The sequence below is a fragment of the Penicillium brevicompactum genome (assembly GCF_028827555.1).
Source record: "Penicillium brevicompactum strain IBT 35665 chromosome Unknown utg000003l_segment0_segment0, whole genome shotgun sequence".
Taxonomy (NCBI): Eukaryota; Fungi; Ascomycota; class Eurotiomycetes; order Eurotiales; family Aspergillaceae; genus Penicillium; species Penicillium brevicompactum.
This window is the reverse complement of record NW_026623206.1, coordinates 2201511-2224650: the sequence shown is the minus strand read 5'-3', so window position 1 is coordinate 2224650 and position 23140 is coordinate 2201511. Positions and strand designations below refer to the sequence as shown.

Below are 23140 nucleotides of genomic sequence, written 5' to 3'. Positions count from 1 at the left end.
CGGGATATTATCGGGTCGGTGTACCGGCCTATATCCCGTTCGAAGTTTTCTTTCTCTTTTTTCTTCTATCAAAAGATAATCTGCCCTTTTATTCTTTTTCCTGTTGAGACTTTATTACTCGACTCTTTTCTGTGCAACATGCTGCCTTCACGCTTGGTTTCTCATCGAATCTGTCGCCTTGTTGGATGTGCAAACATCACAGACACCTGAGGTATCAGATCTGCATGTTTATACACTTTTAAGTTTCTCATCCCACCCTCCATACGTTACTTGGACACTTCACACTATACCCTACTTCATTTCGATGTTTCTTTGTGATGTTGATGCAAAGGGGGTTGAATGTGCTATGCGTCATTCTATGTGCGATCCCGAAGTACCATGCCGAGTCCGATGCCGAATCTCTCTAGACCCGAACCCGAACCCGGACGATTCCCACCGACGCTCAAAAATCCGAAGCCGAAAATCACGAAAGTTCCTACAAGATTGGAATCATCATTATTCCCATCATCGTCGTGATCATCTACTCCTCCTTACGCCACGCCTGGCCCTTCCATTGAAGGAAGATAGTGGGGATGACGCTGACAACGACGACCATGGCCGACCCAATACCCGCGCTGGGAGCGATGCCGACGTTCTCGAACATGGCAGAGAACCTGACCTGTTAGCGATGAAACTGAGAATCAAGGATGAAGACACATACCAGAAGGGACCAAGGAAACCCCAAATCTGTCGCACAAAAGTGACAAACACACCGATGCTTGCCGCCTCCTGCGGGAAGCAGTCGACAGCATAGGTGATCATCACGGTCGTCACAAGTTGGTTTCCAACAGCGCCGATCGCAGTTCCAATGATGGGGGTTACGTTCCAGTGCCCGCTAGGCGATGTCTGCGTGCAGACCAGGAACACAATCATACCGATGATGGTCAGCGCGAAGCCGAAGTAGCTGAGCCAGAGACGGTATTCGGGCTCTGCCTTGCGGTCGATGCGACGAGAGCGACGACTCATCCAGAAATCGGATAGCACGCCGCCCATTTGTTCGCCGATTACGGATCCGATGATCACACCCAGGAACTGGAGGCCTAGTTGCTCGGCGTTCAATTCGAATTTCTTTTCCAGGAGCTGGGGGACCTCGACTGTTGCGAGAATGCTACCGAAGAGGAAGACCATGGCGTATGCGCAGGCTGGAATGAGGATGGAGGGGTGGCGGGCCATGGTCAGTGGGCGGATGAACTCGTACCATGAGAATGGTGTGGGGTCAATTCGTCGCAGTGACATGTACTCGATCTTACGAGCGGACTTGTTGTCTACGCCGCCGCCGAGGTAGCGAGTTTCAGGACCGAAGAACAGATACAGGATGAACTGGCCACCGTTGATCTGTATGTCGGTTAGCTAATGGGAAACAGATACTGGAGAGGATTTACTGACCATAGCGAGGATCCAGTAGATCCAGTGGTACCCTGCGCGGTAGCACACGAAACCAAAGATGAAAGGTCCGATCGGAACGCCCAGGGTGATCATCAGGGTCCAGACACCCATATAACGGGCGCGATCTTTCTTGAAAGTCGTCTCCATCACGACTGCACTACCGATGGCAGAAGCGGGAGAGATGAAGAATGCCACGAGTGCACGACAAGCGGCAAGCGACGCATAGTCCGTGGACTTGGCACAGCCGATGTTACAAACCAGACTGCAGATGAGAGAAAGGAGGAAGATCGGTCGTCGCCCATATCGGTTTGACAAAGGCTTCCAGAACAGAGGAGCACCTCCCAGAATCGCGATTTGCAAAGAAGTCAAATAACTGGCGTCTTGGACAGAGACGCCAAGCTCCTTGGCGATGTCAGAATAGGCGGGAATGATGGCAGCGGCGGTAAATGTGCCCATGCAGGCGTGGAACGCCACAAGGATAAGGTTCATCATTTTCTATACCTTCATGCATCAGAACTCTGCCCAAAGAGGTAATTTGTGTCTGCGTGATTTCTGCACGACTTTTGCTGGGGGTTAGACTTACCTTCCATGAAGGCCAATTGTAAGGATCGGCTGCGCTCATCCCAGGAATAGGATCAAGCTCCAGTGTCCCATGTCGCTCTAACAGAAAGTCACGATGGGCTTTTGGTAGACGAGCAGCCACCGATTCTTCGTAGGTGGCTGCTCGTCCATGACCGGCACTCTCGATGAGATCAATATCGGCTTTGGTGCCTGGCACCTGCTCGATACCATCTCCACGAGATGAAGTCTGTTGTAATTCGAGGGATGTCATGCTGATGGAATTCGAGGGGATCAAGGATTGAAACAAGCAGTGTAGGGCTTCAAGTCCCCTTTCTGAAACAAGGTTTGAAACAAGACAGGGGAGAGGTAGGTAGGGATCCCCAAAAAACCGTTGAAGATGTACGAATACTAATGAAAGGTATGCAGAGTCAAGAAGTGAAGTCAAGAAGATGAGCAGGTCTAGAGAGGAGAGAATTGACCTGGGGGACTGAACGACCCAAAGTGAAAGCCAGCGAAAATCCCGAAGTGAGTGTGCATAGCCAAGCCGCTAAGGCCACGGCACTCGGATTTACTTCACCTGGGGTATTCTCCGTTCATCTCGGCTCCGCGCACCATTCGCGTGGATCATGCGGAGAGCGCTCGCTTGCTTAGAAACCCAGAGTACACGATTCATCTCCACTTACCAGGCATTATGGGGTAGGGCGAGGGATGGCAATTGAGGCCGGCTACCCGACGGGGTCGTTTACTATGAAGAACGGCTCCCAGCCCGAGCCAAGTACCGAAACCTACTCCATTCTGACGTCTTGGCGCAATCTCTCTGGGGTACGCGTCTCCATATCTTGCCTCCAGTTCCCTTCAATTTTTCTCTGGGGAAACTGGAAACACTCACCGCGGTATTTGTTCTTCCTCTGCAAGCCGTGCAATCCCATCACATCAGCCTAGGTCTGAGCACAACTATGCGCATTAATCCTTGTTGAGCCGAGTGGCGGGTTCTTGCCACGCTGCCGCGGTATTGCCACGCTCGTCCCACTCGGCTTCTCCGCAGAGTGCCTTCTCTTCATTTCCCCCTTGTAGTCCCCCACGAACTTCCCACGTCATATATCATCACTACATGAATACTGACTGAGAGTCATCGAATGCAAAAGAACTGCTGAAAATAGTTGTCTGCATAGACTTTACCTATAATTAGAAATAAATCCAGCCAGAAATGGTGGTTAAACCCGAACGTTGCAAAATGTAAATCCGTGCTCGCATAAGCAGTCCCACACCCCACAATCACTTCCCCACAAACCCAACAGATCCTCCTTCTTCACATTGACATATGTCTACAATGGAGACACCAACGGCGTCGACCAAGAAGCTGATATGTCGAGCATGTCAAAAGGGCTTTTCGAAAGCTGAGCACCTAAAGGTTAGTCAATAGATCTTCAGTGCCCTTCACGCCTTCCCCTTCCCATACTAGTATCCGGCTTCCCCACCGGGGACTCGGGAACAACAAGAGATCTTAGGACTATTACTAATACCCTGTAGAGACATGAACGCTCTCGTATGTTCTGCCGACACACTGATATGCTCAATATCACGTTCTGGGTCTATGCCATGAGACTAATGCAATGTTTTAGACACGGGATCTAAGCCCTTCGTCTGCAAAGAGTGTCGACGGCCCTTTGCCCGTCAAGATGCCCTTACTCGGCACGAGAAGCTACATACTCGTTCCATGGATGGAAACTCTGACTCGGGTCCCTTGCCACAGCCTTCTGTAGGATCTGTTGCTTCATGGAATACCAACAGCGTCTCACCAGTGGATTTATCTACTTCCGCCACGAGTCAATCGTGGGATGAGGCTTCCGGTGATACTAGCATGCATGCCGCTTCAGAGTTGGATCTGACCTTGATCTGGCCGGACTCGGAGAACCTGTTCCAGAGCTTGATGTCGTCAGACACGACAGATCAGTGGCAGATGCCCCTTGGGACCTTGCCTTTTCCACCTGTGGTGCAAGACGTTCATAGTATGACGTTTGGCTCTCCGAGCTCCTTCAGTGACCGTGGCTCTTCAATTGGCACAATGCCACCTGGTGGTGGACACAAAGCGGTTCAGGATTTAGCGGAAATGGTGACAAGCTCGGTAAGCAAGAAAGCTAGCAAGGAGACCATCGTGATTTTGAAAGAGAGATGGGAATTTCTCAAACTGATGCCTGACTGATATAGTCTTCAAGCGTCACTGCTGCCGTCAAAGCCACATCGATCACATCGGTTTTCCTTGACGAATGTCTTCATCTGTTCTTCTGTCGTTTCATACCCACATTTCCAATCTTACATCGCGCAACATTCATATTCAAAGAATGCACACACGCCCTGCTCTTGAATGCGATCGCTATTGGATCTTTGTACTTGGGCCCGAAAGACTCGGTTGCCAAGGGTGAAGTTTTATGGCGGCTAGCACACACAGCACTCGCAACCTCCTGGCAATCCCTCATCACTCACAAAGGGCCATACGATGCCTGCAAAGGTGTTCAGCTGATTATCACCGCCCTTTTGGGTCAGGTATATGGAGCACTATCCAAGAACCGAGCAGTTCGAACCACTAGCCAGGTCTTCCGCCCGCTGGGCTTTTTCTGGGCTCGGCATTGTGGCATGTACGACAGCGAGCCATATTCCATGGAAAACCTTCCGTCGACAACTGCTTCTGTGGCAGAAAAAGAACACCAGTGGAGGATCTGGGCAGCCCGTGAGATTCAACAACGTGCCCTACTGGCCTATCATGTGTTGGATGGTCTCGTAGCTCAAATGTCCGGCGACGCGGTCTCAGCCAGACACGTAGCAAATCCACTCTTCCTTCCAAGCAGTGAAGCACCGTTTGAAGCCAGAACCGCCGATGAATGGCTTGGCGAAATGCTCTCTCATAACCCCAGCAGGTCCTCTTTCCGCGTGATCTTCCGCGCCCTCTTTCCACCAGTCAGCAACTTCCGTCCACTCGACCATCGGTTCTCCGCCTTTGGACTTCGTGTCGTTCTCGAGGGCCTTCAATCATTGATCTCGGACTGCGATGACAACGACCTCGCCGTCGGCGTCCCCGGTCAGACAGATATCCGCCGAGCCCTAGCCCAAGTTCACGAAACAATAGCAATGAGCATCCACTTCACATCCGAGGAACGGCTCGAGATCCTTCTTCGCTGGCACACACTCTGTCTAGACACAATGATCGACTCCACCGTCCTCTCTCGTCACATCTGTTCCCGTTACAACATCCTACAACATTTCTCCGGCGGCTCTAGAACCGTTCGCCCCGGATTTGATTTATGGGAATGGGTAGATACGGACGATGCGCGCCGCGCCGCCCTCCATGCCATGTCGATCCAAGACATTGTCGAGAAATTACCGCGTGGTCGTGCTCATGTGGTGCATATGCCCAGCTCACTCTTTGCAGCAGCGACTATCTATGTCGTTTTCGCACTTTGTGGTCAACCTTGTGCGAGTTACCCGCGTGAGATTGACTGGCAGGAGGTTCTGCTTTCACACACTGATCTCGCCTTTGGCCATGATAGCTCAAAGCTGCCCTCCGGGTCTGAGACGAGTCAGTTCATTGAAGGGAAATTCAATAGCTTCGATGGACGTAACTTGCTGTATGAGTTGAACTCTATCCAGAAGCTCTTCCGGTGTTTGTCTTCGCAGTGGGGTATTGCGCATGATATGGAGGATATCGTTGCCCAGTGGATTGAGTTGTGTCATTAAATTGCTCTCTCTCTCTCTTGGCCTGGTGTGGAGTTTTGAGCGTGTGTATTCTTTTTCAGTGACTTTTGGTATGAATTATGAATTATCTTTACGTTATGTGTGCTGTGCTTTTGACGCGGCATCCGCGGTGCTTTCGGCGTTTGCGGTGCTCTCATATAGTTTTCCGTTCTTGCCACTTTGGCAGGGCCCCACATCAATGCCAAATGAGGTTAGATCCCCACCGCCAAGTCCCCATTTTATCCCCACAGTAGGTGTCAGTCACGTGACTTCGACGCCTGACAGACGCGTCGTGACGCGCTGCGTCGCGCGATCCCCACAATCCACTTTAGGCTCACTTCATGCAAGTTGCCGCGTGGACTCACTGGGAATCTTCAGCCTCCGGCCTGTGGGTCACATTCGAAACTAGCCACATGCAAGGACTCGAAGTGCAAGTCGCAGATTCAAGCAGTGTTTTCACACCAAACGTCATTCAACCAGGCTCAATGATCCTCTCTCCACCCCTGCATCGACGAACCGATGCCGGCAACCACGGAGCCGCCGATAGGTCTTGCCTCGGCACATGGGGCCGTACTCGCCGATATCTTGATTGAAAAAGGCCGGCTACAGGACGTGGCAAGAAACTCACGCTTGCGCAAGAAAATGTTCTGCGACGCCTCTATGAGCTTGAATCACCTTCCATTCCAGAGGGACAGATACCTGTGAAGAAGTTCTGGGTCTACCTCGCAACTCGTTTTCAGCAATGCACTGGACGAGAATACTCGTGGTTATCTGTGAGAAGGAAGATTATGGGGTCAGGGCCAGATGCTCAATTACCGATACCTGACGGACCTAGCTCTTGTGTCGAACAGACCAGCAACGAGCAATCGGCAATTGAGCCTGCTCTAGATGACTCCAGTGGCTCCATAGTACACGGCCTAAACTCAGCAGACGAATCTCGATCCACTCTGGAGCAAGGCCAAACACCGTCAAACTCGCTTTGCGTTGATAGACCGGGGTCCTCTGAGTGTGAGAGAAGCCCTTCAGTCTTCGGTGATCTGACACGGAGAGCCTTGTTTCCCGATGCAGCAAAGCATACGAAACAAACTCAAAACATTGCCAAAATTCCTCGACATCCTCGAAAGAGGCATGATGCACCCGCGTCTAATAGACGGAACAATCTCCCCGCCCAGAGACTGGACCACCCGCGACTCTCAACCGCATCTCGGGGTGTCTTACCTGGTCCCACTAATTCGCCATCTCTGCCACGCACATTTGGGGATCGTCATTCGACGAAACCGGGTACCCTCAAACGTAAACGTTTGGTAGTGGACGGTGATCCTCCAAATGAAATGTCCAAGGAGACCGCGAACGTTTTGCAAAGGTCACACGAAGCGGTTTCAGAAGACAGTGACACGCTGTATCCATCTGATCCCGATGAGCTGCCCAACACTCCCACTAAGATATCGAGAAGGGTTCGTTAATTGCGGAAGATCACATCTCGCAGTACAACCTTAGAACTGCTGCCACTGCCGTGCAACAACCTCAGTAGTTTTTGCAATTGATCTTGTTTTGATCTTCAACCCTTCGATATCAACAGCATAATCTCATACTCAAGTCTCATCCACCATGAATCATCCTCAAACTAGTAAAGTCTCTACAGTCGAGCAGAAGCAGACGGATATTTTGTATATTCCACTATGCTTGAGATTAATCAACCCTCCCCGATCAACCTGCCTTTTTGTGCTTTTCGATTTTGTACCGTCTGAAATTCCCGTCACGCTCCCTGTATTGAACCTTCCGTTCATCGATATAAAAAAAGGGGATATTCACCGCGCGTGACGTACATCGTGAAAGGAATTGTCAACTCTCGATATGAGGACCTGGATATCAAACTTGAAAGAAACGCCCCCACGACCTCGCCTCAATGTGCAATTTTAGCACTTGAGGTGATTCAAATTAATTGTTGAGGAGTGGCTTCCCCATGGGATACCACTCCGGAGATTCAGCTTCAGCGGACTCTTCGTTCGAAGCAGGATTCAAAGATGTTGCATCAGGGCTAGTGTCCATCTTAGACTCCTGTTCCGGGCTGGAGAGAATGGGGATAGGATCAGCAAAGAGAGCCTCTTCTTCTTCCTCGGTGATCTTGCGCTTCTTCGAATCGACTTTGCGTCTCATCTCACCAATCTGCTCATCGTTGATGGTCACAAATCGGATAGTATTGGGAACGCTGATCTCGTTCTCATCCTCCTTGATCATCTTTGCGAGGGCAAACTTTTCATCACCTTTCTCCTGATCCTCGCGCTTGATCTTGGCTGCGTTATCATTGCCGTGCTTTTCGCGCTTGATATTGACCTGGAGAATCTCTTCTACCTCGCTGTCATCGTCGTCCTCAATCTCCTCATTCTCGCTGCTCTCCGAATAATGTTCCACAGCACGTTGCGAGGCCATCTTTGCATCCTTGGCTCTCTGTGCCTGAGAAACTCTGCCCCTCTTGCGGGCCGGAGTTGCTCCACTGTTGGGAGTCTTGCGAGGAGCTCTCTTCTTAGGAGTGTTTGGGCTAATAGCTCCTGGAGCACCGGTTCGAGCACGCTTGCTGAGCTCCTTGATCTTGTTGATTCGTTCCTTGATTGCTCGAGGAGTGGGCTTGTCCTCCTCGTTGGCGGCTATCAAACACGTTAGCAAGTTTGTTGTTTGTCGGTCTGTTAACTGAATGACTTACGCCATGCGTCGGCCACACGTTGGACATCAACGCTGATCTCGGATGTCTCGAGAATCTTGGTCAAGAGCTATAAACGTGGTTTGTTAGTGCAAGGTGGGTGGAAATAGTTGATAAGCACAGTGCACGCTGCGTGATTTTGGAAGGCAAGGCAATCAGGCAAGGCATGCAGTTTTTGATGAAGAGAAGTGCGAGGAAAGTGACGTGTCTGAGTGCAAGTGACGTGACATGGATAGAGTCAACATGTGTGTGTGTCACGATCTGTGAGCCCGAGAGAAGTGACGGTAAAGCGACGGTGGAATACCGGAGAGGTCACGTACAATCTGGTCAGCAGCGCTGTCCCATTTGATTTTACCCATTCTGGCGGTTTCGTAGCCCGGAAGGATAGTGTATGAGTTAGTTCGGTGTAGGACTTTAGTCCCTGAAGTTCTTTGAAAGATGTGGAAGAATGATTGGAAAGTTGCAGAGTTGCGTATATGCGAAGGAGAGAAGCATTGGACCTAAAAGAACACGCTATATACTGGACGTTTCCGAACGCGAGTCCTCTACAAGTTTGCGAATACGAATACGAGAAATCATATTAACATACATGGAATAGTGTTAACAGAAGGAAATTTTCGGTACAATGAGTCGATAGCATTGCACGGCCCAGAGGTCGCAGGGGCAAACATAGCTTGCCATCCGCTAGCCACCCGCTACACGTCCACACCAGGGCGAGTGAATTAGGTATACTAGTGAAGGACTAGAGCTACCTCTTACTCAATTCATGGATGAGATAGTCCTGTGTGATTTGATCATGACTTATGAGTACCCTGCATGCCTGAAAAGCGGTATTTTACCTAAGCCTGTGGATGATAAAACATGTATCACTATTTTCATGCAACGGTTTAACGCGACGTGTCGGCGGGACGTTTCGGTTGCGGTTATTCTTATATCATGGCCGCCTTCTTTGTGAATCTTATAACCAAGTCTGATAACCGAAGAGAACAACAGTCTAAAGGTTTATTCGGGTATGATTGTTTACATGCAAGATTTGACTAAGATCTGTGGACAAAGAAGGTTCCTTGTAAGCAAGACCACAGACAGATACAAGCCCGGAGCTGCGCTACCGCGCGATCACCTGTGCAGTGATTTGATGGGTCTCACAAAACTCCGAAAGCTTTTAACTACTTTTGAACTACCAATGGGCGCAGTCAAAAGATTGGAGCACCGGTAATTACCGGCGACGGTCTAGCAAAAATATCATCGCGAAGTCGTATAGTCTTTACTTAAGATCTTTATCTACTGAAAGAAGTCTAGTCCAAACCTAGAGGAATCATAGGTACCCTAGAGACAATTCTAGTCATATTCGATAATAACTGGTCGTGTCTAGTGGTATCTTATAGTCCGCTTATTGGTAGATCTATAGATGAACGTTCTTATAAACGTTCTTTGGACGGATCCATGGATGATCAAGGTATACGACCTAATGATATGATTCTGTTTTCCCGTCTCCAATGTTCTAACCGACCTTGCTCACGTGGGTCTGTGGTATCATACCAACATAGATTGGCTGAAAGAACAAAAACACGGAAAGTGGACTTTTCAAGTTTGGGAACAAATTTGTTGCCCTAATTAGCTTCCTAAATAGGAAATTTCTTGGCATATTGAACAAAGAACACTCGACCTTGAGGAAGATTGTAGTAGTTCAAAAGGTAAGCAGAAAAGCCTTAGAGTATTCATTGTGTTATCAAAAGACTGTAAATATCCTTGGGATTAACAGCCCCATGGTCACCCGCACAGAAAACATAAGGAAAGACCAACATGTTAACATGAAGTAGACTCATAGATGACGAGGCTCGCTTTTCTCGTGCTTTCATCAACCATCCTCGTAGCTCTGATCTCTGAGAGGCTTTCAAGACCAATCTAGGTCCTAATTATTGTACTCATGGGGGCATAGACCAAGCGGTCTATGCCTCCATTTTTCTTCTTGTCCCAATTTGGAAATCTTCGACAAAGAAGGCCTGGGTATCGTTTCCCATGTTTCGCTTTTTCTTTTGACTTTTCCCCCTGAGTGAACAGCGTTGCAAATCAACATATAGGCATTGGGCTGCGTAACACTCCGCTCTCATCAATTATCATGACCAGAGTAGCACAGTGAGCCTGAACATACCCCTATGGTTATTGCAGGCCTGCTAACTTCTTTATAACCTACAGACAATTGCTGTTTTTGGATCTAGCCAGCTTCACGTATTCGCTCCCTCTCTTGAACGTGGCGGGTTTTTGTCGTCATTCCGGTCATTATTCACGTCATGCACTTCATGGCTATTGATATTCATGAGGCAAAAGTTCAAGGTGTATCATTTCTACCAATGCGCAGGACCTTCTTCTGGTTGGTGGGATCAATCAAGGGGCCAGGGGCGTAATCAATATGCAACATTGGAAGGAAGGGTATAGAATTGTGGTCATATCGCGGTGGTAGAACTTAGGTTAAAATCCGAGGGGAGTTTCGGCCGTTGCGAGAAGATCAGGTACCGAGACACGTGTAATACTGCGCAGAGTTGGTGTAGCTTGAAATTGTCCTGAAACATTCAGAGGCAAGCCATACCATGCGACGAATGCATTACCTGAAAAAGAGGCACTGATCGGTGATAACTATAATGAAACTAACCTGGAGTGGCTTGGTAAATTGGATTTTATTTAGTCTTGTGAGCTATACTAGCCATGTGGTATACTTCATTCATTACTGTAGGGATAGATTTAGCCTAAGGTTGGAATCTACCTGGTAACCTTAGATAGTAGCTTTAGACTTATTAGTTATTTAAAAAGCTTGCGAGGGTCTTCTAGCTTTAAATCATTATGACATTCTACCCCCTAATTAGAAATTATGGGTCTTGGGGGACATGGCTACTGGTAGATCCCCAAGAAGTGGGAATGCACTACTGGGTACTCCGTACTAGGGCCGATCCTCTCTGCGTACCCCCGGAGCTAAGCTTATAAGTATGGCTGTAGAGAGTCACTCTAATAGTCAAGTATTCCAGTCACTAGAGATAGACCTTTACAGATAGTCAAAGTATTGTATTTGTCCCAAACCATCTCGCGGACTTACCTTAATCGATAGCTTTCGGAGCTCGATATTCTTTCACTCTCTCATTTTCTCTTTCACACAACTTTCTCCTCTCCCCATTTCCTCCACCACACATCTCTCCACAACCCATTTTCATCAGTTAACCATCAAACTTCATCCAACATGCCTGGAGCTTGGGATCAGCAGCGTGAGCAAGAGGTGAGTTACAGCCAGTATAGCAACCCATGTTCTCTGTCTACAACCAAGACAATCTACCGATGTTTTCAAACTTGCCTATCAAAAGAGGCCCCGGTCACCGAGCAAGGCCGTTCTCACAATTCAGTTTTACTAATGAGTTTACCGTTGTCTTAGCTCTTGCTGGCAATCGATGCCACCCACACTATTGACTGGGCTGCCGTTTCCAAGGAACTCGGTGGTAAGTATCGTCTCGCCCTACACCCCACCGTATCTTGACCTTTAACGCTCATGTGATACTGGCAGACACCAGCATCAACGCGTTGCGGAAGCACATCAATGTTGTGAAGCAGCTGCAGAAGAACACCGATGATGCCAAGGCCGCTACTGCCACCAAGGCCTCTACTGCCTCTACTGCTAAGAAGCCTGCTAAGCGTGCTGCGAAACCTGCTGCGTCGAAGGCTGCCGAGTCGACCGCCGAGGACACCGACTCCGACTAGTCGAATTTTGCTGGAGGGGTTGTCACAGTGCACAGACTCGAACGCATACAGGTCACTTCTCTTTGTCAACAAGATGGTGGCTTCGGGTCTCTGGTTTCGATTGGCTTCCTTTCCTCGTGATGGTCCTGGTTTTATGTGATGGGAGGCGTGTATCCTGGATATCGATGCCAATACAATCAAATCTGCAGGCTCATCCATGGCTTGCTACCCTGGCTGAAGTTAGTTTATTAGTTCAAAGGACCACCATCATGAATTTCTCTCGCCCATCGTATTCACGTTTAGAGGATGTTATGTGACAAATAGAATATCCCCATGAAACAACATTCTGCGCTATTAATCTATACATAGCTGTTCAGAACAAGCGACATATCAACAAAGACGCTGGAAAACTAAATAATGCACTAGTGAGGTTGTTGGACATAAACAGCTACACCACTGAGTATTATTGTCCACATCACTGACACGAAATCAAGATCCTGTCTACATCGGTCCAGAAGAGGGTGGCGTAGCAGCCCACGGTCCACTAACAAACTGCGATCCCGATGATCTTCCAGTGCCCTCCACGGATTGCATCGGGTAGTGGTTGGATTGGAGATAGGGCATTTGGTGAGCCTGTGTCGAGTCGGGATATCCAGCTGTCCCATCGTGTCCCATCTGGTGTTGGGGGGCATAATGATTCGGGCTAGCTTGGGCTAACATGTTGTGGTGCTGGTTATTTGCGTGCGGTGCTGGTCCGCCTGGCCAAGGGTGTGGGGCTTCCGATCCCGAGTGTGTTCGTATCATGTGTTGTTGCTGGTATTTGGTTTGCGCTTGTTGTAAAGGCGAGAATCCTTGCAGAGCAGGATCTTTCTGGTTATGCTGTGATTGGGAACGTGAACCAGGGTAGCCCTGGAATCGAGCTTGATCGACCATCGATTGCGGTGAATGGTTGGAGAATTTCTCGGGCGAAGATTGATATTGTTGGGCTTCTTGGTGCACGGATGGAGCCAAGGCTCTGCTTCCGTACTCGCTCGAATGCTGTTCGGTGCGCTGTGGAGACGAGTAGGAACCATAGAACGGCTGCTGTAACGTGGACATTGGGTGTTTGCCACCGGATGCACCATTATGCCCTGGTTGAAATTCGGATGGCCACTGTTGTTGAGGAATCCTTGCTCCGCCTAGCTGCCTATTCATTTGCTCTTGTTGGCTGTTAGTCATAGCCCACGATGCTGGTGGTTGATGACCATGCATCGCTGCAGCACTGGCGGGATACCCTTGGAACAATTCAGGGTGAATGCTCATATTGTAAGGGTCAGGCTGAGCCTGGTAGCCACCTCCGTTATGGCCCCACGCTGGCTGAGTGGCATTCTGGGCCATGTCGTTGGGGTAACCTGGATGTGGCTGGTTCGTATACAACGTCGACTGGACGCCATTTGCTGACACACCATCGGCCCGGTGTGGACTCTAGTTTCGATCAGAACTGTTACATGCTACCGATAAATATATCGCAGCACTGGAACACCTTGAACTCACCTGCCCGTACCCCGCGCTTGCCGCGTGGTGATCGTACCCGCCGGGGAGGTGTTGACCGGGGTGATTTGAGTACCAGCCTGGTACATCGGCGTCATGTAATGAGCGTTCGGACTGCGGATAAATCTGGGAGTTAAGGGAGCTCTATCCCACCATCAGTGCCATTCCTGTGACGCTTCGCAGACATAATGAGCGCGATTCCCTACGGAAATTCTCGCACTATCCGCAGCGAGCAAGTGGTTCCCCTCCATATGATTCTCTGACCCCGCTCCAGGAGTGATATTGTTTGCTTGTTGTGGTGCTTGCGACGGCCCTCCTCCGATGGATGGTGTCGTCGATGGGGTCAGATGGATCGGTTCGGTGGGTATCTCCCATTGTGATTTGCCGGTTGTTCTCTGGACATAGTACCATTGCCGACGGACACCTTCCCACTGAGGGAGCCTGTCGTTGGCTGTTAGAGTCTCGTCATTGAAGTCTCATGTTTGGACTTACCAGCCTTCGGGGAGTTGAGGCGGTGGAGAAGACGGGCCAGCAGTATCCGCGGGGGCCTCTGGGGCCATGGCCGGTCGTATTTCGGCACTGATAACAAAGAGATCGATGAGGCAGCCAAAGTCGAGATAGCGATGAAGTGCTGTCAAGGCAGGTGAAGTCCAGAGAAACTCTCGGATAAGAAGATCTTGTGGGGCTTTATCGTGCACAGACCCCACATGTTCCAAGGCCAGGGCCACTTCCAGGAACTGGACGCCACCGTGCCCAGTTGATACCTAAATTGAGGGTACATTCGTGTTTGCTTTGAGGCTAATATGAGGCTCGAATCTATCCAGGGTGATATATTCAAGCTTCCAAGGCACCTTGAGTCTTGACCTACAACTTGGCCACCACCGTGAAATCAATACTCATCGTGCTCCTCTCCTTCCAGCCACATCAAAACTTCCTAAATTCACTCAGCCAACACTCACCATCGCACTGAGAGATCTGCTGGACAGAGTCAGGTCAAGTTATTTAATCTTTTTGGGTTGCTGTGTGATTGACTGGAAAAGTCTCTTGGCACCCAGTAAGATGATATTGACTTTCCCAATAGATCTGCTGTAATGATGTCTTTATCCATAGCCCATTCAAATTTGAAACGAGCTGTGCGCTCAATCTTAATTTTGGGGGAAGGGTTGTCAACCAGGCGTATCTAGTCCGTCATCTTGTTTGATACTTCTGGATGTGCCAAGCTTCGTGCTTGTTTGCAAAATACACTATGGAGCTGCTTAAAATTTTAATTTTAATTTCTGCAGTAGATTCACGACATGATCTCCGGGCTGGTAAAAATCTCTGGTCCGAGCAATTTCGCATCTTGATGTGGTGAGAAACCGTCATGTTAGACACGGCATCCGAACATCTCGTTTTACTGAGTCTGTCTAGAGTTGACGGACTTTCGGCGTAGTATCTTACAGCTCATGATTCGTCACAGTGGAATCTGCAGCTGCATCGGTGTATTAAACTGCTCGTTACGTAGCTTGAGGCTTAAGATTCCGAAGATTCCGAACCATGAAGTTTGTAATGTTGGGCCCAATGCTCAGGTATTCTTGGCACCGGAAAGTACGAAGGCTTGGCAGCGCATTTGGGTCATCTCTTCCTTAGATTTTCATACGTGGGCCGTCCAACATGTACAATTATGTAAAATCAGTGCAAATGGAGTGGAGAGTCCGCATTTTATATCCAATCGCCAGTCTGTCTTTGGCGGAATTTTCCAACTTTTATCATTGATGGAGACCTTTTGGGAAGGGTTCTGGCCGATCGATCGGAGGAGTTGATGACGCCAGGCCAGGTTTGTCCCGATTTCCACACCGCGGTTTGTGTTGTTTGCACACATGTCTCAATTAGGAACATGCATGCAGTGCTACATAAAGAGCTAGCAATTCTTCGAAATCTTCTGTAAAATATTAACTCCTGAGCGGTTTCTTGTCCATTCAAAATGAGCAGCAAAAGCAGCAGTGTCATTCCTGCTGGAAAAGTGGCCTTTGTGACTGGTGCGAATGGTATCAGTGGCCATGCCATCATCGAACATCTCATTCGGACACCCGAGTCAGCCTGGTTAGTAACAATTCAAAGAAAGAAAACATGACTCTAACTTATGAAAAGGTCCAAAATTATCGTCACATCGCGGCGACCACTTCCATCTTCTTGGGTAGATCCTCGAATCGAGTTTGTGGCCCTCGACTTTTTGAAGCCGGCTGAGACGATTATCAACGAGATAAAGGTCATCTGTAAAGATGTCACGCATGCTTATTTCACCTCATATGTGCACTCCATGGACTTTTCCGTGCTCGCTGAGAAGAATTGTCCCCTCTTCCGAAACTTCTTGGATGCAGTCGACTCAGCCTGCCCTAAACTTGAGCGAATCTGCCTTCAAACCGGTGGCAAAGTAAGTACCCTAAGTCTCACCGACCTACCTTTCTAACAGTCTTGCAGCACTATGGCATGATGTTCCGGGAGTTCTCTTCACCATTCCACGAGGACACCCCACGGTACGAGGGCCCTGGATCCGAATCCATCTTCTACTATGAACAGGAAGACGACATGCGGAGAGTGCAAAAGCGTCGCAACACGTGGCACTACAATGTGATCCGTCCTATGGGAATCATCGGGTACACTCCTCAGTGTAAGTGATCAAACCTTTGAAGCGAAACACGAAGCCACTTACTGAGATACGATCAACCAGTCAATGGCATGAATGAGGTAGTCCCTCTTGCTCAATACTTCCTCATCTGCCGAGAGCTCGGCGAAACCCCCAAATGGCCTGGAAATCTACGCAACTATCATCGCGTTGAGGATCAATCATACGCTCCCAGCATCGCCGACCTTACAGTGTGGGCGACCACCCAAGAGCACTGTAAAGACGAAGCATTCAACCACACAAACGGAGACGTGATTCTGTTCAAATTCCTATGGGCTCACCTCGCGAAGTACTTCAACGTCGAAGTTCCTAGCTACTCAAACATGCCCGACAAGGACGAACCTGAGCTGGACCTGGTCGAGTGGGCTCGTGACAAGGAAGAAGTTTGGAACCGAATTGTCGCCAAGTACGGTGGTCGGGAGGATTGCTTCCAGCTTGACGGCTTTGCCATGTTGAACTGGGGATTCAACCCTTCCATCGACATGAAGACTCCTTTCATGAGCACAGTTGCGAAGGCTCGCAAGTTTGGCTGGAATAGGATCGATGACTCCTACGAGGCTTACGATCGTTCATTCCGATCCTATGAGAACACTGGTATTCTGCCGAGCTCGCGCCAATTCCGATGAGTGCTGAGGCTTAGAGGAGCTCGATGTGTTCTTATATTCAGGTTGATGTGACCGACATCGAAACAGACCCTAGGGTTTGTTTTGATGAACACCTGGAGTTGTTGAGCGGACAAAATATACTTATATATCCTCCCGGATTCTGGGAGTTTCACAGGTTTCTGATAGAAATGATAACTGCATTTTAGAGACCTTCCAAGGTTGGAGTTGTCCAACGTTGAAGATTAGGCAGGTGAGGGGTCCAGCGCAACATGGGTGGGCGTCTTGTTGACAAACATCCATAAAGTAGCCCGCCTTCCCACTTCAGGCACAGAGACCTTCCTAATCGGGTAATAAATCAAGGTCAAGAAGCCGATAAGGGTATAGGTATAATGTCAAGAACAGGTGGGCTGGCCTAGCGGTGCAGCCACTGGGCAGCCCGGACTGGAGAGCCCACCTCTTGTCTCGTAGTATAACAAAATATATGCCCATCTGGTAGGACCAGATGGTGGAATATTTTTGTCAACATCACCGGTTCGACTCCCCCTTTGCGCTTTTTGCTTTTTATCATTTCGAAACACTCCTTCCATATACATGCAGTAGTCTCCTGCTGAGGCCAGCCAAGTCAACCATACACCCCACCCAACGACGGAATCCCAAGTGGAACCCATTCGAGCTTGGATAGATCTTGGCATTAAAGTGAAATATTTTTGCACTCAAAAAACGCGGAAATCGTCCAGTATTTCGCAAATCGGCGGTGGGGCCTGCCAAGCCTGTTTGGAAGCTTAAAACACTCTAGACGTTACAGAGGAAATTTCCTCCAGTGGGATTTGAAAAATATCATAGCTATTAATTATCTCGTGTTTATCGCTAATAAAAGTACCTAGATAAGGAATCACCTTCCAGCTATCTTGATAGCATTCCATAGTAAATGTATTGCGCCATGACCTTGCGCCGCGCAGCAAATTCAAAAAGAAAATATTATAAAGTCCTCAAAAAAAATAAAATATCCCCTAGCTCCATGAAACGTAAAAGGGTAGGATGGGTATAAATAGACATTAGAAGAGGCATCAAGAGTTGCAACGGTGTTGCGTTACCACGCACTCCCTGGGGCTGGCTCAAAGTCATTGCCATTCCAGTCCTCGTCTCCGCTGAGTTCATCATCGAGGAAGTCGTTCTCGTTATATTGCAGCTCTGTGGGTCGTTGATTGTCAATTCGAATACTGACGACATCACACATTCCTTGAATATTCTCGTCATCCGAGGGCGAGGCGCCCCGTGACTGATTAGCCGCAGCCTCGAGCGCCTCATCAGAGCTTTGTTTGGCTAGACGGGTGCTCTGTCGTTTCGACCGAACTGATGATTCCCCGTCCGCGGTGTTTGAATCGTTTGCCCGCGCTTCTCCCTCTTCCGCTTTAGCGAATATCGCGCTGCTAGGGCCTATCTGGCGCTTGCGAAGGGAACGCATGTTAGGATCTGGCGGAGGGCTGCGGCGCAAGAAGACTTTTTCGAGTCGACTGATCCATCTTTCGCGGAACGTAGCACGATCCCGCCACCCAATTTTCAGTATAGCGCTGATTGCCAGTTTGCGCAGGTCGGAAAGACCCGGCGCTGCATTGACGAGCGAGGTGAAAAATACCTCTGCAGCAGCATCATCCCATTTGCGCAACTGGGTCAACTCAATTTCTTGGAGCTTGGTGGGCCAGGTGGGTACCTGTGTTTTCACAAGCAGTGCATCAAAGTGTGGTTCGACATCGTGGTAACTTGATCCGTCGTGCATTGAAACATCCATCTTGAAAATCGTGAGATTGGGACATGACTCGCCCAAGGTTGGGATGAAAGACATGCTGAGATGGCGATTGTGGCTGAGGTTCAGCTCTCGGAGATTCGTGCCATGTGAGTCTAAGAAAGCTTTGAGGTCTTCTGACCACATTCTATCGCAGTTTCTCAACGTGAGCGATTGGAGTGTCCGTGGTACGTTGAACAAAATCTCGGCGCTGACCAGAGAACATTCGAGGAACTCCAATCGTTGGATGTCAGACAGCACGCTGAGTGAACTCGCCAGCAGGTTCCCTTTGTCAAGTGAGTCTTCTGTGGGGGTATCATTGAAGTGGAGCAACTTGAGCTCTTTGAGCCCGCGGTATGCCGGTGTCTGATGTTGGTCAAGCATAAACTCGAGAAGGACGTCTTCTCCTGTGAAGCGGCAGTTCCAATCCCAACTCCGGAGAATTATACCAGCATCTCTGATGGCGAAAAAGAGAGGATCTTGATAACTCCATCTCGAAGGGACGATATGCCATGGAGGAATTCCGACGGTGTAGTCGTCTTTGTGATAAAGTCGAATGGTATGCACCTGAGGAGTCTTCTCGATCAATTTAGCGAGATCAAAATATCCGAGAGTTGGTCCACTTTTATATAGTAACAGTGGTTCCACTTCAAGATGAAGGTTCTTGATCTTGCTGGCATAGTTCATGGAGAGTGATTCCGGTGGTTGCGTCAACAGGTTGAACAGCGCATGGGTCTTGTGGGCTGGCAAAAGCGGCGGGCATTGATAGAGAGCAGCAAGCGCAGGCTCGTAGAAGCTTCGGCAGAGTAAAGCGGTATTTAGAAGCCACTTGACAGAATCATTGCGGTCCGATCGTCCCTCGTCAAGCAATGGATAGGACGCGCGCAAGAAAATGTCGAGGAGTATATGATATGGCAGAGTTTGCCAGGGGGGAATGACACCTGATCCGAGGATAATCCCACAATCATTGTCGGTCTTGACACGTTTGCGCAAAACCTTTCCCACCTGACTCCTGCGCTTGGATGGCCGTTTGGTCTGCTTTGGTTTTGGAGTTGTTGTGCGCCGAGGAGGTGGCTGTCTGGAAGGGCGAGGAGTAGGCAGGTTTTCGGATGCTGGGATTTGTTCTAGCGCCGGAGCTACACCCACCGCTACCTCTTCTTCTTCCACTGGCTCGTCAAAGCTGGCATCAGTGGACTCCTCGCGATAGGACCTCGGCATTCGAGTCCCACTGCGCGAACGAAGGGACAAAGATGCACGTTCAGATCTGGGTACGTCATTTGATTCATCAGAGGATGTTTCTTCATGATAAGTCTTGACCTTGGTGCGACTGGACCGCATAGGGCGAGTGGATCTGGATCGTGCGTTCGAGGGTGCCATGACGGATAAAGTCACGCTAGGATAAGAGAGTGGGTAGCTCGAAAGCGGGCCACCGTGCCCACTTTATGTGAGGCGCGCAACAACACGAGCAACCGTCACACTTCGTTGAATCAGATGCGATCAACTATTTGATGTTGTTGCTTGAATTGACTTTGAACGACCGGATGCACACGGTTCTTTGACGGATGAAGTCGAGTCCGCCAAGACTTATGCTTATCGATAAGGTGATAATGAAGAAAGTGCACGTGATAATCCCAGGCAGAAACCCCCGCCCTCAGGCCACAGCGCTAGTCCCCATTTGGTAGCACTAGATGGCCCCAAAATAGATTCTCAGCTTGAGCTTTAAAGATGGGCGCTTCCAGCCACCTCGAGGAGAAACCTCCTGGAATCGTACCGTATCAGCATATTCATCTCCAGGATTCGATTCGATCTCATCTTCCCTGATTTAATTGAACAGCGCCTTCCATCTATGCTGCTTCTGACTGAACGGTGATGACGGCTGATGCGACCCAGGCTTATCAAAAGTACCAGTGAGAAGATATCTGACTGCACTTTGCAAATGAGCTTCAAGCTCTGGGATTTCCAATCCTCACATCTCCCATGGAAATCTCATTTCCTGTTATGATGGACTCGGATCGCTCCAACCGTGGTGACCTCGGCGGGCCGCAGATGGTCATCCAACAATATGCGCGATATCCCCCGACCTTGGAATCCACACTGCAGAGTGCTTCCTCTTTAGGAAGTTCTCGTAGTCACTTAGATATAAACAAGTCTCCTCCTCTACAGCGAAGAGAAACACCGAGGAGTTTACAATCTTCCCCCAGAGGGATGCGTTCCATCATTCCCTCATCGTCGGCGAATCGCTCTGGTACATCTATGTCGCCGCCAATGTTTGATCCACATCGCCATCATCCGATGAAAGATACGGCTGATCACGCAGATTCTCGAGTTCTCCCATCGCGGGATATAACCGAGGAGACTATTGACGATGCCTATGTTTCCTTTATTTTGTATTGCAATCCTAATGTTCCCTCTTCTGTGGATACATCAGAGCTTCGAAAAACATTTCGTTGTTTACCACGAAGTGATGGTAAAAGTTTCAATATCTTTACTCTATTTGGGCTCATTCGACGACGACTTCAAAATGACGAGATGAAAACCTGGATTCAACTAGCCATGGAGCTTGGCGTTGAACCACCCTGCATGGAAAAAAAACAGAGTTCTCAAAAGGTTCAACAGTACACTGTCAGACTAAAGGTATGTTTGCTCCCATTTATTTCGGACCTGTTGGTCTAACTTCATCCAGCGCTGGATGCGTGCTATGCACATTGATGCATTCTTTGAATATTGCCTAGGTATGCCTCATAACTACTACACACAGCTGCCGCCATCTGGTCCTTTCGTTGGTGATCCGCGTGACGGTGTGGCATTGGAGGAGGATCTTGCTCTCAGGGCACTTGTGCCTCAATGGAAGCCAAAGCGAGGACGCAAACGGGTCGAAGACAGAGACGAGGAAGACAAGATACCGAAACGCCCTCAGTTGGATACATCAGTGGGCGGTCTTCACCAGAGCAGCTTTCCATCTCATTCTGTGACCTTCCCTCAGAGTGCCATTCCGTTCAGTGCATTCCCCGATGATATGGAATCGCACGATCCATGGATGACGGCAACCACGTCCTTCCCAAATGGCAATGGTCAGGAGCAGCAAGGTCAAGACATACGCTGGCGATTACCAGAGCGAGACGCATCTCCAGCCAACTACCCTCAATCTGCTATCGTCCCTCGAAGTCACCTTCCATCAGATGTTCTCATGTCTGCGGAGCCGCAATCAGCCGTCACCCCCTCTACTGGAGGAAAGGCTCGGGCTAGGAGGCGTCATGGTCCCGCGGTGTCTTCTGCTTGGCCGAACAGCAACGGAATGTCCGGTGGGAAAAGTCGAGGGAGACCACCGAATAAAGGATCATCATCGGGCTCCTTCACCACTTTCCAAGTAAATCCTAGCCGGGAATCATCACAAGCACCTACCACCGACACACAATCCACCCCGCTTGTGCTTGATACACATCCTCCACAACCATTCCAGACCCCGACTTACAATCAAACACCAACGCCTGTTGCACAAGGAAGACCCAGCAAACTACAACTACAGGTTCCTCAACACTCCGGCGCCCCTGTACGTCTTGCTACCCCTCCAAGGCTGGTTGTCAATGGCGTGAACGGTGCAGTCATCCCCGGAGCTGGAAATGAAACCCCGAACGGCTCTCATCACCATGGTCACGACGACACTGAACGAAACGCTATCATGCCTTCAAAACCTTCATCTCTCGGGCACGACAATGCAACAAATCCTCCAAACCCCACTATCGAAGATATAGTCCGCGCTCTGACCGAAGAGCTTATACACGCTAGAATAGTAGGGCACCCAAACACCATCCACACCGACGAGGCTGCCGCCCTAGCCTCGGCAATCGTGATCAACGTATCCTCGATATACTCCCAGTTCCAGCTCGGCACCCCAACTTTACTTCTGGCCTTCCATCTTGGCATCGGTCATCATTTTGGGTTCACAGGTACCCAGCCAGGATCACTAGTGATCAAAGTGGAACGTGCCGCCAATCCCGACGGAAGCCGAGGCCCCATGGCCAATGGCCACCCCGCTGGCTCTCAATATACCGTCTCTCACGAGTATCAGGCCTCAAACAGCTTCTCAATGCAGATCACACTTGCCAATATCAATCCCGGGATAGGAGCAACGGGCTCTTCGGCTCATTCGAATACTGTCAAAGCCCCACTCCACGCAATCAATCGAAGTGTTCATGCTGCAGACCTTGAGCTTGACAATGATGAGTTCGGTGAGCCTGCTACCGAAGCAACGTGGAAACAACGATACACACGGCTTCGCGCTCAAATGCAGAAAAGGGATCAATCGCTTTCGCAATATAAACGGAAGATAGTAGAATCCGTCATGGCTGATATATGAACCGAAAATTTGGAAGTTTTGCGACTTTTGTACGAAGAGCCTTCGAAGTATATTTCTTTTGTTTGAC

General features: G+C 49.4%; 9 protein-coding genes across 9 annotated transcripts; 5 read left to right on the top strand and 4 right to left on the bottom strand.

Annotated features, from left to right (window-relative positions):
• Positions 1–520: 520 nt before the first annotated feature.
• On the bottom strand, positions 521–2257 carry N7506_004728 (uncharacterized protein; the record flags this gene model as incomplete). The annotated part of the gene is made up of 4 exons (XM_056954022.1): positions 521–614; positions 701–1374; positions 1426–1920; positions 2009–2257. The coding sequence occupies 4 exons, from the start codon at positions 2255–2257 to the stop codon at positions 521–523; spliced, it is 1512 nt and encodes a 503-aa protein (XP_056812911.1).
• Positions 2258–3307: 1050 nt separating this feature from the next.
• N7506_004727 (uncharacterized protein) lies at positions 3308–5718 on the top strand (the record flags this gene model as incomplete). Its single annotated transcript, XM_056954021.1, has 4 exons — positions 3308–3397; positions 3517–3532; positions 3609–4111; positions 4195–5718. The coding sequence occupies 4 exons, from the start codon at positions 3308–3310 to the stop codon at positions 5716–5718; spliced, it is 2133 nt and encodes a 710-aa protein (XP_056812910.1).
• A 338-nt stretch (positions 5719–6056) lies between these two features.
• On the top strand, positions 6057–7178 carry N7506_004726 (uncharacterized protein; the record flags this gene model as incomplete). Its single annotated transcript, XM_056954020.1, has 2 exons — positions 6057–6285; positions 6325–7178. The coding sequence occupies 2 exons, from the start codon at positions 6057–6059 to the stop codon at positions 7176–7178; spliced, it is 1083 nt and encodes a 360-aa protein (XP_056812909.1).
• Positions 7179–7653: 475 nt separating this feature from the next.
• On the bottom strand, positions 7654–8772 carry N7506_004725 (uncharacterized protein; the record flags this gene model as incomplete). The annotated part of the gene is made up of 3 exons (XM_056954019.1): positions 7654–8360; positions 8417–8483; positions 8734–8772. 3 exons carry the CDS (start codon positions 8770–8772, stop codon positions 7654–7656), a joined length of 813 nt encoding a protein of 270 aa, XP_056812908.1.
• A 2870-nt stretch (positions 8773–11642) lies between these two features.
• On the top strand, positions 11643–12154 carry N7506_004724 (uncharacterized protein; the record flags this gene model as incomplete). The annotated part of the gene is made up of 3 exons (XM_056954018.1): positions 11643–11678; positions 11832–11895; positions 11961–12154. The coding sequence occupies 3 exons, from the start codon at positions 11643–11645 to the stop codon at positions 12152–12154; spliced, it is 294 nt and encodes a 97-aa protein (XP_056812907.1).
• Positions 12155–12634: 480 nt separating this feature from the next.
• N7506_004723 (WW domain-containing protein) lies at positions 12635–14223 on the bottom strand (the record flags this gene model as incomplete). The annotated part of the gene is made up of 4 exons (XM_056954017.1): positions 12635–13597; positions 13667–13807; positions 13870–14104; positions 14156–14223. 4 exons carry the CDS (start codon positions 14221–14223, stop codon positions 12635–12637), a joined length of 1407 nt encoding a protein of 468 aa, XP_056812906.1.
• A 1403-nt stretch (positions 14224–15626) lies between these two features.
• N7506_004722 (SDR family oxidoreductase) lies at positions 15627–16954 on the top strand (the record flags this gene model as incomplete). The annotated part of the gene is made up of 4 exons (XM_056954016.1): positions 15627–15745; positions 15794–16076; positions 16124–16313; positions 16374–16954. 4 exons carry the CDS (start codon positions 15627–15629, stop codon positions 16952–16954), a joined length of 1173 nt encoding a protein of 390 aa, XP_056812905.1.
• Positions 16955–18023: 1069 nt separating this feature from the next.
• On the bottom strand, positions 18024–20093 carry N7506_004721 (uncharacterized protein; the record flags this gene model as incomplete). Its single annotated transcript, XM_056954015.1, has 1 exon — positions 18024–20093. The coding sequence occupies one exon, from the start codon at positions 20091–20093 to the stop codon at positions 18024–18026; it is 2070 nt and encodes a 689-aa protein (XP_056812904.1).
• An 888-nt stretch (positions 20094–20981) lies between these two features.
• On the top strand, positions 20982–23073 carry abp2 (putative ARS binding protein Abp2; the record flags this gene model as incomplete). The annotated part of the gene is made up of 2 exons (XM_056954014.1): positions 20982–21350; positions 21400–23073. 2 exons carry the CDS (start codon positions 20982–20984, stop codon positions 23071–23073), a joined length of 2043 nt encoding a protein of 680 aa, XP_056812903.1.
• Between the last annotated feature and the right edge of the window lie 67 nt (positions 23074–23140).